A 17,595-nucleotide genomic window follows, 5' to 3' on the forward strand; every position below is an offset into this window, starting at 1 on the left:
AAAATATTTCCCTGCACTCAGGTTGCCAGGTTGGTCAGACCCGGCCCAGTAGCCTACAGGAGACCTGAGTCTGTTTGAACCCATCCCCTCTGGCAAATCGCACCATACAAGTATTGCAGAGGAGTAGTTTGACTGACAGTTACCGTTAGCCGTTAGCATTAGCCGTTGTTGTTTTTGCCCGTCTCCGGTCACTCAACTGCTGGGACGAATAACGATTTCACCCAGTGCAGCCTACAGTAGCTGCACCCAACAACAGACAGCCCTGGCAAAACACAATGCTGGCCGCTATTGGCTGGTACAACTTAAATGGAACATTTACACATATACACTCACCGCATCTATGCATTAATTGTATGTATATAGGTCCTGTTTGTGCATGTGTGTATTTCGGGGGCTGTGTGTATAACATGTAAAATAATAATAACAGAGTGAAAAAAATGTAATTTCATATAAAGATAGATAAATTAAAAAAACTGTGCATGTCCTGGGTATAAACTGTGCATGACCTGGGTATAAACTGTGCATGTCCTGGGTATAAACTGTGCATGACCTGGGTATAAACCGTGCATGACCTGGGGATAAACCGTGTGTGTCCTGGGTATAAACTGTGCGTGACCTGGGTATAAACTGTGCGTGTCCTGGGTATAAACTGTGCGTGTCCTGGGTATAAACTGTGCATGTCCTGGGTATAAACTGTGCGTGACCTGGGTATAAACTGTGCGTGTCCTGGGTATAAACTGTGCGTGTCCTGGGTATAAACTGTGCATGTCCTGGGTATAAACTGTGCGTGTCCTGGGTATAAACTGTGCGTGTCCTGGGTATAAACTGTGCATGTCCTGGGTATAAACTGTGCGTGACCCGGGTATAAACTGTGAGTGACCTGGGTATAAACTGTGCGTGACCTGGGTATAAACTGTGAATGACCTGGGTATAAACTGTGCATGTCCTGGGTATAAACTGTGCATGTCCTGGGTATAAACTGTGCGTGTCCTGGGTATAAACTGTGCGTGTCCTGGGTATGACCTGGGTATAAACTGTGCGTGTCCTGGGTATGACCTGGGTATAAACTGTGCATGACCTGGGTATAAACTGTGCATGACCTGGGTATAAACTGTGAGTGTCCTGGGTATAAACCGTGCGTGTCCTGGGTATAAACTTAGAGTGTCCTGGGTATAAACTGTGAGTGTCCTGGGTATAAACCGTACACGGTTAGGGTGGTTGTTTTACCGACAGAGGGGTTCATCTTCACTGTAGAAGATCTCTGGTACAGTATGGACACTCCCGGCGGTGTTCCTGAACCATGAAGCGGTGTTTGTTGACTTCCTCCAGCCGTTAAACAGCTTCCCCGGCTCGTCCGCTTAAAATGCGATATAATGACTTTATAACCCATCACCAGGACAACACAATGGATTTACAGCTTGTATTTTAAATGACGTACACCAGTTTTTTTGTATGTCTTCGACCCGGCGACCGCCAGCACATTTACAATGCCTCGGATATCAGTACAGTGTTAACAGTTAGCTAACGTTCAGAGCTAACGTTAGCTTAACCGGTACATTTGTCAACACACCGTGAACTGTTTTACCGGACTAATGGAGGATGGCAGCGAAGCTTCCTCCGAGGTTCACGCCGTTTCCTCTGATGTTGCCACGACAACAAACACGGAACTGAAGAAACTTTTGTTTTTTAAAGTTTACAAGAGGAGGTGGTTTGTTCTGCTCGTGCTGTGTCTGTTAAACTGCTCCAACGCGACGGTGAGTTCACGTGTGTGTGTGTGTGTGTGTGCGTGTGTGTGTGTGTGTGTGTGTGTGTGCTTAACGTTACATGACAGTATATAACACCGGTTTTGCGCCTTATTCAGCACCCCTGCGGTGAAATGCACCCCCTCGCGTTATAGGTGCTATACTGCATCAGAAGGCTGTTGTTGCACCTATAGGAGTAGTTTATATACAGGTAACCCATGGTAACTGTCAGATCATTGGTTACTTACAGTCTTTCAACTATTTTAAAGAGTATAAAATCACAAACTTGGATAATAGAACAACATCTTCACTCTATTATTGTTATTCATGTTACACACACGCACACAAACAGGACCTATATACATGTAATCAATGGAGAGATGATAGAGGCCACAGGGACTTGAACCGGCAACCCTCCGGTTTCCAGCCAGGTCACCTATAGACTGAGCTTCTGCCCAATGTACTGTACTGTACTTCATGTGCCCAAAGTAGAAGTGCTCAATATGCAGACAGGCCGATTTCAGCTTGAGGTGTATTCTGTCACTGGGATGTAATTAATGACGCATTAATGTATAAGCTTCATTAATGTGGAGTGTATGTTGCCCAGCGTAATATTCTCATAATGTGACACATCGAGGAGAGCGATCAAATGGTTTTATGTTCTCTTAGGGCGCACTCACACTGTCCATCCGTACCGTGCCCTGTGCTTAAGGGTACTTGTCCCCCCGCTGGCCAGGCCCGTTTGTACTCACACTACCTGGGCCTCGGTGCGAATGCTTCTTGCTGTCCATACGTCATCACGCCGTAACACGTCACACGTCACACGTCACACGTCACACGTCACACGCATTGATTGTCATCGCGATGCGTCGCTTTGTTTACAAATCTTTCCATTGACCTCTGAGTTTTTGTGCGTCTTGTCGACTGTTTTTGAATCTTTTCATCGACCAAATCTGCAGTAAACACTCCACCTCCGCATCACACCAACGTGAACCTTTCACCGCCATTGTTTTAAATGTCCGTGCATGGTCCCTCCTTCTTTTTTCTACGTCCCAACAGGCGCACATAAAATGACGTCAGAACCGCCGTAGTCCTCGTGCTCGTACACGTGCGCACGCTCGTGCTCGTACACGTGCTTACGTGCTTTACAAAAGCCCACCTCTCCCAAACGGACCGTGGACGGCAAGTGTACCGCTCCTTGGAGCGCTACGGTTGCACTCACACTGGTCAAAGGAACTAGACTTTAGCCGTGAGACGTGCTTGGGCACAGTATGGATGGGCAGTGAGAGTGCACCCTTTAAGGTTTTTCCTCAGGTCAAATGGTAAATGTATGTTTCCCTTTCACCCACCTTCAAATTCAAAGCCAGGGGGCATCTAAAGTTTTGAATTACACTATCTTCACCACTTTTATGGTCTTTTTTAAAATCCATTTATACACAAACATGTGCTACCACATTTTTAAAACACAAGGCAGTAGCTGCAATTTGAACTACTTGCAGCTTGTTGTTCATGTCTCAGATATCTTTAACGCTCTCTCTCGAGTTAAACAGCAGATGTGGTTGTGAACAGCGTGGTAGATGACATGTGGAGCCTCCTTTTTGCTGGATATTGATATAATTCCCCGGGGATGTTGTCATTGAAAACCAGAGTGTGCCTGGAGGGAAGTGTTCCCGTCTCAGCCGTGCAAACTGAGCCCTCCCTCACCTATTTTGTGCTCCCGCGGGACTCGTCCTCTCTATGGAGCTATTGTTTCCGCTGGGCTGGTGTTCCCATTCACAAAAGACGCTCAGCTGGTGGAGAGTCATTCATGATGTGGCAAATAACAGCTGATGAGCCAGTTACGCATCAGTCAGTCTGACATTAGCAGCTCTACTGAGGGTTCAATCCAAGCCCAATCTGCGGTGGGCTGGGATTGTCTTGTAAATAGATTAATTTTGAGAACCACATCATACTAACAGTGTACTGTTAGTGAGCAGCCACAGAAAGTGTCTTAGTCATGTGGAAATAGTTTTTAAACTGCATGCAGTTTAAAGAAATTAAAATAAAACTCTTGAGGTGAAGAAGCACCAGTTAAGTTACTTTTCTGGGTCTCAAATTGTGTGTCTAAGCACCGAGTATTAAAAAACTGACAAATACCAAAAGCTTACATTGCATACTTTGTCACATTCTTAGTCATTCTTTAAAACAAAATAATTAAAAAATCCTGATTTTGATAATAATTTTGCACAACGTAAAGTTGTTGAATGGATGCTTTGTGTCGAGACCAAACTAAACACAGAATAAATAGAAAGTAGTTGTTGTTTTTACAACATAAATACTTTTCTTTGATTATTCTTGCCTTTTATGTATCATCTTTCATTGTCATTGTGTTAATGCACGACACTGTAATGATCTAAATAATTATCCAAATGATGAAAAGTAGTAATAAAAAAATGGTTGCAGGTTCGCATCCTGGCTGGGGCCCTTCTGTGTGGAGTTTGCATGTTGTCCCTGTGTCTGCGTGGGTTTTCTCCGGGTTCTCCGGTTTCCTCCCATAGTCCAAAGACGTGCAGGTGTTAGGTTCATTGATGACTCTAAAATTGTCCGTAGGTGTGAATGGTTGTCTGTCTCTGTTCGTCTCTATGTGTCCTGTGATAGACTGGCGTCCTGTCCAGGGTGTACCCCGCCTCAAGCCCGATGTCAGCTGGGACCCGCTCCATCTCCCCGCAACCCCGACAGGGGCAAGCGGTTGAAGATGAATGATGAATGAATGAATAAAAATAAAAAACATGCTCATTTGAATTGAAGTAACTTGTATGGATGTAAACGGTCTGAATAATTCATCCCAGAAGTGTGTGAAGCATCACTGGCAGCAGACAGAAACCCCGACCCTCTCCTTGACTGTACGGCCTTTTCTCCTCAAACAGAAACAGGTCTGAAGAATAAGAACAGGAGGAATGTGTGAAAATGTGAAAGGCACAGGACTGGCATTGTGCGCTCGAATCAGCTGACCAGCTTACGTTACCTCGGCTGCATACATTAGGTTTCCTTCATTGTGCGCCGAACAAAGAGTTGTCCTGGTGCTGCCTTTGTGGTCTCAGCGTTCAGCCGATTCAGTCTCTCTGTACCTCTACATTTGTATACACACCTTGCTTACAGTTCTCCAGATGAGTGTATGAAAACTGCCTTGCTCTTTTTAAGTTAATCTACGAGCGACAGTCACATTTCAGTGTTCTGGTGGAGGATTTATGCTTGTAAGTGTTTAACCTGGATGCATGAAACAAATGAGATTGTTTGGAAAAATCAGATTAGGGCTGTAATTTGGATGCATTCACATGCACTGAAGTTACAGAATAATCCATGTTTACAGGATTATTTTTATGGGCTCTATGGTGAGAGAGCACACCGTCACTGTTGTTCTGAATGTACCTGAATAAAACAAACTAGTCAAAAGTAAAAAGAAGCTTAGAAGCTTGTTCTTCATTTTAACTTAACTCTCAGTTTATTTACACTTTGGATGAAATGATGTTGGATACAATGGTGCACTGCCACTTATAATGTGTCCTTTTACTCCTCTGCATCGCTGCCGTAGAAATACTTCTGCTATCTGATCTCCTGCAAATATGTGGCTGTAGCAGGTTGTTCCACACCCAATAACAAGAAAGTCTGCTTCTTGTTGACATGACATTTAAGAGATGAGGTTACTGCAGCGAGCAGACAGTAACCTGGTTACTTAAGAGCACGTAAATATCCAAAGATGTTTTAAAAGTCTCAACGTAAAATGTGTAACTTTTCTGCAAATAAACGCAAACTCTGTATTTATTTCTAATAACACGGACGCCATTTTTGTGTTGTGTTTATACAAATGTTTTCTGTGAAGACCGGTTTAAATTTAAACAATTAACACCTAAATGTACACATTTATTTGAATTAAACATAAAACTCAGTCTTGGAATAATATATTATATATATATATATATATATATACACCATGTATTGTAATTAGTGCATTTCAAATCTACATAAGTATCAAAAGTCCTCCTCATTGAGCAAAATGTCCCCATTATTTATTTATTATTGAAATATTAATATTGATTATGTGTAAGCACCATTTTAGTGGTGTCAAGGTAGAGCCATCAACTTACACTGTTGGGTAGATTAATCTGTTAAAATTTATTTTATGTATTGAATCTTGACCTGTGAAGTAGCTCATAACAAAATCTGGGAAATAGATGCAGTAATAAGAACAATAACTCCATCTAAAATCTAATGAAGTGGAAGTATAAAGTATGGACATGCCTTTTCACCTCCAACTTTACAGTAATGTCACTTTTTTTACTCAGTGTGTCCAGTAACGTGAAAATGTCCTGTCACACATTCAATGGCAGAACCGCATGCATGTAAAGTGGTGTCATGTGAGAGCAGAACCAGCTGGGAGTCTCGCCATTTCCTCTTTGAGTCTAGGTCACATGATTGCAAGATGCTTCTGATGGCTAAACACTGTTGAATTGTTATTTCAATTAAATTAAATTCAATTTTATTTATTTATAGAAAATCTTACATTCGTATCTCCGCCTTTAAAGAACGTATTCAACACTCAAACTGAAACGACCATTTTGAATATTTTTACTAAGGACTGGAGATTGACTTAAGCAGTATTGCCCTGGGAGTCTTATTGCAAGCGAATGTAACACTTTGTTTTAAGAAATACACACACATTATTTTTTTAATAAACCTCTTGATGTGTCTTTAAAGATATGGCTGACCTTTGCACCAGTGGCGGACCAGTCTGCCCAGTTTCTGAAGGTCACTCTGGAGGAAATCAACTGGTTGTCACTAGTCTACATGGTGGTGGCCATACCACTCAGCTTTGGGACCACATGGATGCTGGACACCCTAGGGCTAAGGATCACGGTACGACCCTCACCGGAGCGTCACCAGGGGCTCTTGAGTACTTTACATTGTAGGCTGCAACTATTTCGACTCATTCAGTATAATGGACCTGTGTATTTCAGGAAATGAATTGGTACTCTACGGTTCTTTTTGTTTAGTTTTTATTGGGAGACCCCAGTTTCAGTCCAAACAGTGGGATCTGTTTTTTTCCTCCATGACAACACAAGGTGGAGGAAATCTACACTCCAGGTCCAGAAGGAGACGATATTAATAGTATAGAAATGATTTTGTGTCTGCTTCAGGTGGATGCAGAGAGAAAAGAGGCTGGAAATGGAAAAATAAACACTTTTGTGTCACGACTGGAAAACTGATGAGGTTTTCTCAAGGAAATGATGTGAATACATTTGGAAACATTCAATTCAATGCAATCAAATTCAATTTTATTTATAGTGCCAAATCATAACAAAAGTTATCTCAGGACACTTTACAGAGTAGGTAAAGACCACACTCTATGATAAACATAGACCCAACAATTCCCCCGTAGAGTACGGTGGCAACGAAAACTTTCACTATAACAGACAGGAACGTCAGACAGACCCAGCTCTGTGGAGGACGCACATCTGTCTGCACCGGAGAGAGGAAGAAAAGGAGAGAGAGAGAGAAAAGACGGACACAAAGACAGAGACAGACACACTTCCAGTAACTATAATAATATCTAAAGTAATGTGAATATGACTTGTATGTTATGGCGGTTAATACAGCAGAATAGTAGAAACAAGCACAGCTAAGGTGATAGATTATAATAGCAGCAGGAAGCGTCATGCAGGACCAGGGCAGCAGGCACCACCACGATCAGCAGAGACCTGAGAGACGACAAAACACAAACAACTCCGGGGAAACCTGGTGGTGGCCATCAGAGGTTTTGATAATGAATATAAGGACTTGGAGTTTCCGGGCATATAGCAGTTTTAAATTCATATACCACTTAATTGCATACATTATAGATTATGCATTAAGAGCGTGGAGGGAAAAGCTGAACAGACACCGACCGCGTGTCAGTTTTAATGTCACACCACACGAAACAGAGGAAGGATTTTTGACACCGGAGGACACTATAACAACACTGCGGCCATTGTGCCATCAAGATTACTGAGCTTTTTAAAGAAACTTTGGACAGTCAGCTGCTGTTGTATCAGTAATATTTGATGCAGCTGCAGCGTGTTCTAGCTGCGAGGCTCCAGGAGTTAACACTTTACAGATTTCCTCATTAATGTTATCAGGTTCTCTATTAGCATTGGCTTTTAGTCCAAAATATTGCCAAAAACTACCACACTTTAAATTTGAAATGATTTTAACAAGACATACTGATACAAAAGGATTAATACAAATAACCACGTGAAAAAGAAATTAGATAAATAATATACATTTGGTAAGATCCGTGTATGGAATAGGTTTAATGTAATGCTAGAACCTAAGAGACACTCATTTATCTGTCGGTTGTCTTCCGCAGATTTCTCATTTTTCATATACGTTTTTTATCCATTTGTTGTAAACATGTGGAGTCTAGACGTTCTTTCCTGGGAAATGTTGATGCATTATAAAAATATCAGAGTAAACAGATGAATAACTATAAAAAAACAGAACAGGAGAACAGCCGCTGTGGCCGAACTGAAAAAGAGTACCAGCAGAAGAAAATCAACAGAGAAAGAACACAGAGACGTGCAGAAACATTACAGGAATCAGCTCTTAGTACTAAACATGGAGGGGTAGAGTTTGGACTACTTTGTGAATCTGTTACAGCATTGTGACCTGCTGCCGTCTTGACTTTGCAGCTGATTCTGGGATCCTGGCTGAACATGTTCGGAGCCCTGCTGCGCTTCTTCGGGCAACGAGACGAGCAGGGTTTTACAATCCAGTTCGCTGTAGTGATGCTGGGTCAGACCTTTGGTGCCATCGCTCAGCCCCTCATCATTTTCACCCCCACCAAGCTGGCAGCTCTCTGGTTCCCTGACCACCAGCGCGCCACCGCCAACATGATCGCCTCTATGTGTGAGTGATTAACTGTTTATTATTAGAGAGCTGTACAGTAATCACAGCTCCAATACAGCAGCTACCAATCCAAGCACGACATCTATGGGCACACTCACACTGTCCATCCGTACCGGGCCCAAGCACGCTTCACGGCTTAAGTCTAGTTCGTTTGACCTGTGTGAGTGCAACCGTACAGCGCCTAGGTGCGGCACGCTTGCCAGCCACGGACAGTTTGGGAGAGGTGGGCTTTTGTAAAGCAAGTTTGCACATGTACGAGCACGAGCGTGCGCATGTGTACGAGCATGAGGCCTACGGTGATTCTGAAGTCATTTTATGTGCCCCGATCGGACATAGAAAAAAAGACGGACCATGCGCGGACATTTAAAACAATGGCGGTGAAAGGTTCACGTTGGTGTGATGCGGAGGTGGAGTGTTTACTGCAGATTTGGTCGATAAAAATATTCAAAAACAGTCGACAAGACGCACAAAAACTCTGAGGTCTACGGAAAGATTTGTAAAAAAAGCCACGCATTGCGATGACGTCAATAACATGCTATTTCTAACCCTGCATGGATGTCAGCAGATGTCAGCGTATTTGTGTTTCTATGTGTGGTATTTGTTCAGTTTGGGAAACCGCACGATCTCAACAAGGGCTGGCTGGCTCAACAGGGACTTATTTGTCACATTTCCATGAAAATGTGCAAATTTTATTACATTTTTCAGGGTTAGGGTGCTACACGTCTTTCTATAAAATATTGCAACCTGAATAAAAACCAAAACCAAAAGACTTGTCGGGGCTGGTGCCTCATGTCGGCTCAGATTTTGTGCCCTGTGTTTCAAATATGAGGAGGAAGTGATTCCGTTTCAGCACGTGCTGTAAAGTGAACTGTGACGACTCAATGAGGGAACAGAAAGTGTAGTAAGGCTGCACTGATTCTTAACCTACTGTAGGACCGAAACCAGAATAACCCTACTACACCTCTCTTTCCTCTCTTCAGCCAACCCTCTGGGCGTCCTGCTCGCTAACATCATCTCCCCCATGATGGCTCAAACGTCGGAAAAGATCCCTGCCCTGGTGAGTCCTCTGATGGAGAGCCCGGTCAGGTTTCAGGTTCAGAGTTATGATGTGAGGACATTGACAAGTATTAAGTCTCATGGCAGGACTTTGATGCTGTTTCCAGCAAACAAACACTGATAAGCCCACCTGTCCAGCCTCAAATGGTAGCTAGACAAGGTTAGCAATTAACTTGTAAAGAAAGTGGATCATTTAGCAGCTAGATAGACTTTTACTAGACCTAACATTCATGGTGTGTAAACAAACAAGGCTCTAAATCAGGGGTAGGCAATTTCGGTCCTAGAGAGCCGCTGTCCTGCATGTTTTAGGTTTATCCCTACCCTAACACACCTGAGTCTAACAATAATCAAACTGTGACGAGCATCAGCTGATTGATAACGAGCAAATCATTAGAATCAGGTGTGTTAGAGCAGAGAGAAAGCTAAAACATGCAGGACAGTGGCTCTCCAGGACCAGAATTGCCTACCCCTGCTCTAAATGAATGCTAATGTTGCTACATGTCTTTTTTGGGCAAGATAATCGACACTTTAACCTTAAAAGTGCAGAAGGTAAAGTGAGACCTCTTCGTGCAGCTCTCACTCTCAGTCCTGAGCCAATAGGAACACTCTGTGACTGAAATGACCTGTGATTGGCCAAAGTCTCTGTCATGAGATAGATTTGAGATGAGTATTTTTTGCCCAACATCACCAAAAATAAACTACCTCCCCCAGGTTTCACAAGTCATCCATTCACCAACTTTAACTCCTGCTGCAGCATCTCTTAACAACGTGTGTGAAAATGCAAAACATTATGAATGCATGACAAACTGTTGGGCACATACAGCACATTCTTTAGATACAAATGAGCACATTATTACAGTGAGGTGTCCTGAATGCCGACACGTAACAGATAACTGTAATGTCCATGGTTTGAATCTCACTGGGGTCCTTTGTGGCGTATAAACTTCTTCCTTCTCTCCCTTATGTTTAATGTCAATGTCTACTGCAAACTGTCCAGTAACTGAAAAACTGTCAAAAAAAGACATCAGTTGGCCTAAAATCAAAGGACTCCCAGAGGGTACTGTGGGGCTGCAGCTGCAATTCCAGAAAAATTGCAGCGGCTGAACCTCATCGCTCAGTGGCACCTCACCTGCTAATGATGATAAATTGTCTTTTTGCTTTCAGACGCTAACATCCATTTATCATCACATTATGTGCGTTTCATCCCTCCTTCTAGCTGATTGCCTACGCGGTCCCGGCGTGCTTAATCTGTTTCCTAGCAACAGTGGGGATACGGAGCAGCTCGCCCCCCACGCCACCGTCAGCCAGCGCCGAGTCCTCCGGCTCCGAGCCCTTCGTACAGGGGCTAAAACTGGTGAGGACGCAGCAGGGTAGAAGGGACAAACACGCAGGTCAACCCACCAACGCAGAATCAAACGTGTAACACAGTCTCGCCAAGTGACACCGCCAAAAAGAGGCTCTACGGGGCAAGAATCACAATCTGTGATAAAACAGAAATCCTCGTCATAATCTCAATTTGGGCTGGACGACATGGTCAGAATCGTCTATCCCGATATAGGTCGTTTCATAACTCGGTGACAGTATATATCACAATATAGCACGGTTTTAAAAACTGAAAATGACATCAGGATTTCTGAAAATGTTGGCATGTGCTTATTACTAATTTAGTCTACTTCATTGTGTATTAAAATATCTCTATGATTTCATCACGATATGATTCCATTGAAAGATGATAAATTATCATTTTATTGCACAGTCATAATATCAAACATACGTAACATTTATTGGTCCGGGGAAAAAGCAGCTGAGGATGCACGCTCTTACCCAGCAACATTAATAACAATCGGGAGCTCTCTACAGCTTCTGTTGGTGTTTGGAGCAGCTGAGGAGCAGCTTCACTGTCTTGAGTTTTTTTATTTTATTCAAATTAAGGAGGGACATTGAGAAAATGATCTATAGATTCAAGATTCAAGAAGCTTTATTTATCCAGAGGGAATTTTTTGTGCAACAGTTTCAATACAAAGGTGGGAAAGGATCAGAGTAGAAATAAGCTAACATAAATCAAATAGTGCAACAGACATTGTGGTTAAACGTAGGTATATACAATATACAACAATACGCACCATGCAGTTTAATAAGATGTGTAACAGCCAAAGTGCTTTGTAAATATAGAGAAAACAGTGCTGTCCTCTCCTCTGACTGCATCGAGGGCTTTAAGAGCAGAGGTGAGAGCGTTAATGACATTTTATACGTAGCCGTTTAGTGAATGTAATAATTCTCCTGAATGTATACTCCCCACCCTTGTAGCCTGCTTTATTTTCCTTTTAATGTGCAACATAATTACTTCACAGCTTTATCACTGGATTTATTTATTATCAGCTTTATTGCTCACTCTATGTTCTCTCAGGGTTCCCACAGTCATGGAAACGTGGAACAGTCTTGGAATAAGTAGTTGGTATTAAGTGATTTTCCATAGCTTTAATACGTGTAGATGTGTGACATCCTTTTGTTTACTAATACGTACGTGTCTTCATTTTTTACTGAGTTACGTCTCCATTAAACACACTGAGAGAACAATTAGCTCTGTTTCGCCTCGTGTCTAAAAGTCAGTGGCAGACATTAGTGCTTGTAAATATTTGAAGTGAATATAAACACAGCCAACTATTAGGGATTAAAAAGGGCTGCTGTTCATTTTCATACACTAATTAGTATTTTAGTACAGTTCTGTTTGTGTTGTATGTTGTGTGTGAACCCTGTTCTCTGTGCGTGCTGATATTGAATTCCCCTCGTTGAACGTTGTTGCTGCACTGACCTTCTTTTCCCGGGAGGTTTCTCCTACAAATCCTTTTTATCCGTGTCGTCCGTAGTTACTGAAGAACAAAGCCTACCTCGTCCTGCTCGTGTGCTTCGGTTCGGGCATCGCCGTCTTCACCTGCTTCTCGACGCTGCTGGAACAGATCCTGTGTGTGCAAGGATACACTGATGTACGTACACTGGGAGGATGAGACAACGTATTGATTTTCATGGGGAACAATTGGGTAAAAACGGGACCAAGTGGCATCAAATTAGCAAGTACACAATGAAGTAACTGTAGGAACAAAAGGAAAATACTTCAAAAACTAAAAATAACCCGTATAATTTGTCATTGCTGCAGGACTTTGCCGGCGTTTGCGGCGCTCTCTTCATCGTGTTTGGCATCTTGGGCGCCGGTGCTCTCGGCCTCTACGTCGACAAGACCAAGAAGTTCACCGAAGCCACGAAGATCAACATGAGCTTCACTGCTCTTTCATGCATCGCCTTCTCAGTGGTGAGAACACAAGACGGGACTGGTTAAAAGCTCCACAGCAGTTTACGTTCCTAGTTTGTTTAAAGGAGAGAGGACAGGGGGGAAAGACTGGTAACATGTGAGAGTTTAAGGAAGATATTAGTCCATTTACTATGTACTTTTATTGTGTGTGTTCCAAACACAACAACATGCTTTTCATATCTACTCTTTGATTTCTTTAAATGTACAGAAATAAACATTCAGAATATGTGAAAACAAACTTTCAGGTAGAGTTCAGATTATAAATGCTGCTAGGAGGCAGAAGTTTACAGCATATTTATTTTTTATTTTTTATTTTGAAGGTGTTTATAAGTGTGCATATGCAATGGGTGACAAACGTAGCTGGGTGAACACACACACACGCACACACACACACACGCACAAAGGGAATGTGAAGTGGATGTTTGATGTGCAAACACAGATGGCTTTAGAGTGTATCAAAGTGTAAGGTTACTATATTTCACTGTAATGCAAACGCAGCAGTTCAGTAAAGTAGAAGATATAAATTAAATAACTCCGAGAGGTTAAACCACAGGACACCAACATGAAGAAACCTTTCCTGCAGGAGCGAAAGCACTTAATAAGCACTTATTCAAGTTACAGGAAACCAATCTACATATTATATTAATGTTAAACCCTGTGACTCACTATAGGGACATTTTTGGCTTTTTAATGTAAAAAATGTTCAGTGGTGTTGTCTGTGTTAATTCATATGGCATACATTCTGCCATGGGTGTGTTTTCCCCGCCCTGTTGACACTGTGACATTCAGAGCTGCTCTCCTCCTCTCAGGTGTGTCTGATGCCGCAGCAGAAAGTGGCCGTGGCCGCCGTCTGCTCTCTTTTCGGCTTTTTCGGGTTCTCCATTTACCCGGTGGCCATGGAGCTGTCCGTGGAGTGTTCCTATCCGGTCGGGGAAGCCACATCAGCCGGACTCGTCTTTGTGTCGGGGTACTTCTGTCTGAACACAACACACACACACACACTGTATACAGTATTGTAAAATGGAAATTATGTAGTTTAAACACCGATGTTCTCCCCACATTTGTGTCTCTGCTCTAAGAAAATGGTTTTTAGCAGCTTGCAGTTCAATTATTTCCCTTTTTTTTTATGTTTCATGTAATAGAAAGTAAAAATGGAAAATGGGAAAATGCAAATGAGCTGTTGATTATGCACCACAGTAAATGGTATTTTAAAAATACAGTTTCCCCCAGATAATTTTTATAATATAACGTTTTATTTATATATTTTTAAATTATAAAAAGACACTAATCAGTTCCTGGAAACTTCATCTGAATCCCACCTGTTTCCCTGTGATCTTGCACAGACAGATTCAGTCCGTCCTCTACATCGTCCTCCTTCAGGCTTTGACCAAACGGATGGCCGACTCTCCTCTGTCGACATGCGGGGACGCAGTCCTGAGCTGGAGGGGTAGGTCACACCATGTTTCATCTAAGAGGACGGAAACTTCAAAAGGAATCAAACCTCGCTGCGCTTATGCTTTGCTTTTATCTTAAAGCGCCACAGTCCTGCTGACCTCAGCTCAAAGACGTCTGGCTTTTAAAGTACAAACTATTTAAAGGTGAAACTTAAATGCAGAGAGATGAAACTCTTTCCACTCCCACTGCTTTCACCTTGTCACCAGTTCACATATGAATTTAGACCTGAACTATGTTAATGAGCTGTATTATGTCGATTTTTCACCTCTTTTTCATCCTTGATCAAGATAAAAAACAAATCTAGTTCAGACTTTTGTTGGTGAAGAAGCAACATTTACAGCAGACACACTCACTTCTCTGTTATTATATATTTTATTCTGGTAAATATCAGATATTTTTAATTTTTTATTTGCTAGTTAGTAGGTTTTCATGCACTTGGATAAATAGTTTAAAGCCACAAGAAAAATGTACAGTAAGATGTTCGTTACTGATCAAATGTTTGACAGGAGTTGAACATTGGTACCAGTGGTAACTTCATAATCAGAAAACCTTTAATGTCAGACGCAGACGGGGAAATTCGTTTGTCACAGCAGCAACAGAATATTACAAAATAAGATCAAAGATAAAAAAATAGCAAAAATAAGCAATAAAGTTAAATTTAAAAAAGGGAAGAAAAAGAAATAGACATATGTACATATTCACATGATGTAGTGCAGTTGTTCTTGTTTTGTTTGTTTTGTAATAATAAAGTATTGAATAAATAAATATGACCAAATAGTGCAAAAACAGAAGTGACTTTATTAGGGAAGTAGAGTTTGTACTTTTTAAAAAACATTTTTAAATCCACAAATATATAATTACAAACATATTTTAATAAAATAGGTACTAAAAAAATGAAAAGAGATGAGCTGGTTGTGAACAGTAATAAAATACAGGGTCTGAGCATGTCATAGCAGTAGCTCCCCTTCACTGTTATAAAACATATAAGGAAAATAAGACTTTGGGCATATTTACAATACCAAGTCCATGAGTCTTTAAAAAACGAAACACCGAGAACACACACAGCTCCTCACACACCTTTAACCTGGACGTTTCCCGCCCTCAGTGCCAATGCTGGTGATGGCGGGACTGTGCAGTTTCTTCTCGTGCTGCTTCGTGATCTTCTTCCACACGAGATACAGACGACTGGAGGCCGAGGAACAAGCCACTTACGGGACCAAGCAAACCAACGTCCCGACCATCTCTGAAAACGTTCTGAGCGCGGAGACATGAACGTGCTGAGAGGCTCGTGACGACAGAGAGGCAGAGAGAATTACGTACAGCATCGGTGCCAAAGTTGTTGTTTTTTTAATACGTTGAGTTGCGAAAAACAGATTCTACATTAATTCTGTTGCTACTGACAGGTACATGAAGTCCTCAGATTATTATAATATAATAATGAAGTCTGCATCGATGAACTCCAATATTTTATACTTTTCACACAAAAAAGTAGTTTGTAGGGAGGAGATCTGTGTAAATGGTTGTTTTCTAGCCCTTTTGGGGACGGTTCTCTGAATGAAAGTACAAAACATAACATTCCTACACACTGATCATGTGTATTAGATGATTTTTGAATCCTCACTTAGTCTTTTCACTTGATTGTAGCAACAGGAGAGGAAAAAAGGACAGACCAAAAAGAAGATGCAGCTCATTACAGAGCAGAAATCCTCTGGTGACTGCTGGAAGAAGTCCGCGGTTTGAGGATCTACATCTTCCCAAACACATGAACTACTGAAACACAGCCGGTCTCGTAGCTGCGCTGCTTTCTTGTCTATTTTCTGCTTCTGTGCAGAGAAGAACTGACGAAGCAGACCTGATGTTTATTTACCACTGACGTTTTAGATCACTGACATGCTCTGCCACCAGACTCCACATGGAGTCACAATCATCTTCGTCTTCATCGGCACATTTGGATCTCATCCTATTGTACTAAAACCACTATAAGAGGTACTGTTTAGTTTTTATTAACATGTATGTTAGTTAATGTTAGTCCGGTTTTCTGCAGATTTTCTGAAAACTAAAGTACGCAACACCTATAAATGAGCAGATAAACCATTAGTTATACCACTAATCATGTTCGGTGTTAAATGAAGTCTGTGTTGATGAAAAATACGCCCAATCACAGTATTTAACTACTTATTAATGCCTTAAATTTTGTTTTACCGTTGCTTCACAGAAGGGGGTGGTTTTGTGCAATAAAGGGAAAAACTCAGCGCTGATTCTGTTTGAGATCGGAAACGACACATTTAACATCGCACTGAATGTTTTTTTTAACTAGTAAAGACCAATTTTATCTGTTTTATTTTGTTTTTTTCCAAAGAGGTAATGAGGTATTTTGTTAAAGATTTAGAAAACTGACTTTAATGGTCAGTTGAATGATGATTTTTACACAATTACACACGACATAAATCCTGGCACTTGTTCCTTTTAGCCAAGACTGCAATAATGATACTCTTATGCTTTAATACCAATAAAATGTTTCCCCAATGATTCAGCTCCTTCTCCTTGATTCTCGTCATGAGGGAGAGTAACTTAAGTGTAATGAGATTGAAACACTTTTAGTGTCGGCGGCTCTGTAAGGTAGATCTTTTTCACAGTGCGTAGAGTGTGACAGGAGGGAAACACCGGTCTAAATTGAAACATTAGTGATGGCTCTGTTCCAGTCATTTAACCGTTCTAATTAATGGCAGAAGGCCAGCACTGGCACGCTTAGATTAAACGGAGACGTTGTTGCACCTGTTGCTGCTCCAGATGTAATTACTACAAATGATCTAAATGAAAGCCCGGCTGTGATGAGGACCTGTTGTTGTTGTTGCCTCTTAAATGAAGGTTCACACGGCAAAGTTTGTGAGCATTAGCTTTATGCAACATCCTTTTATCAATATTGACCTCACTGCATAAAAATAAATGCAGATATAATGTAAAAAACAAACATCTGCTAGTTATAAGTTTTAAAAAAGGCTAATTTTGGGCTGCTTAAGGTAGAACATAATGTTCTGGTTCAGTATAAAGGGACTATGAGATTGTTATTGGCACGTTCCAGAATAAACGATTTTAAAATGTTGATTCAATTGC

General features: G+C 41.6%; 1 protein-coding gene across 2 annotated transcripts; it reads left to right on the forward strand.

The window, feature by feature from the left end:
- The first annotated feature begins 1,320 nt into the window (after positions 1-1,320).
- slc49a3 (solute carrier family 49 member 3) lies at positions 1,321-16,986 on the forward strand. 2 transcript variants are annotated; one of them, XR_014593242.1, is made up of 10 exons: positions 1,321-1,754; positions 6,477-6,635; positions 8,447-8,663; positions 9,644-9,720; positions 10,936-11,073; positions 12,587-12,703; positions 12,874-13,026; positions 13,836-13,993; positions 14,374-14,473; positions 15,587-15,715. XR_014593242.1 is itself a non-coding variant. In XM_083915417.1 (10 exons), the coding sequence occupies exons 1-10, from the start codon at positions 1,593-1,595 to the stop codon at positions 15,751-15,753; spliced, it is 1,452 nt and encodes a 483-aa protein (XP_083771543.1). In that variant the 5' UTR covers positions 1,321-1,592; the 3' UTR covers positions 15,754-16,986. The 2 variants fall into 2 exon arrangements, 1 of the variants encoding a protein (XP_083771543.1); XM_083915417.1 differs by having other exon boundaries at positions 14,370-14,473; positions 15,587-16,986.
- Positions 16,987-17,595: the final 609 nt, after the last annotated feature.

This window comes from Echiichthys vipera (genome assembly GCF_963691815.1).
Source record: "Echiichthys vipera genome assembly, chromosome: 6".
Classification (NCBI taxonomy): Eukaryota; Metazoa; Chordata; class Actinopteri; order Perciformes; family Trachinidae; genus Echiichthys; species Echiichthys vipera.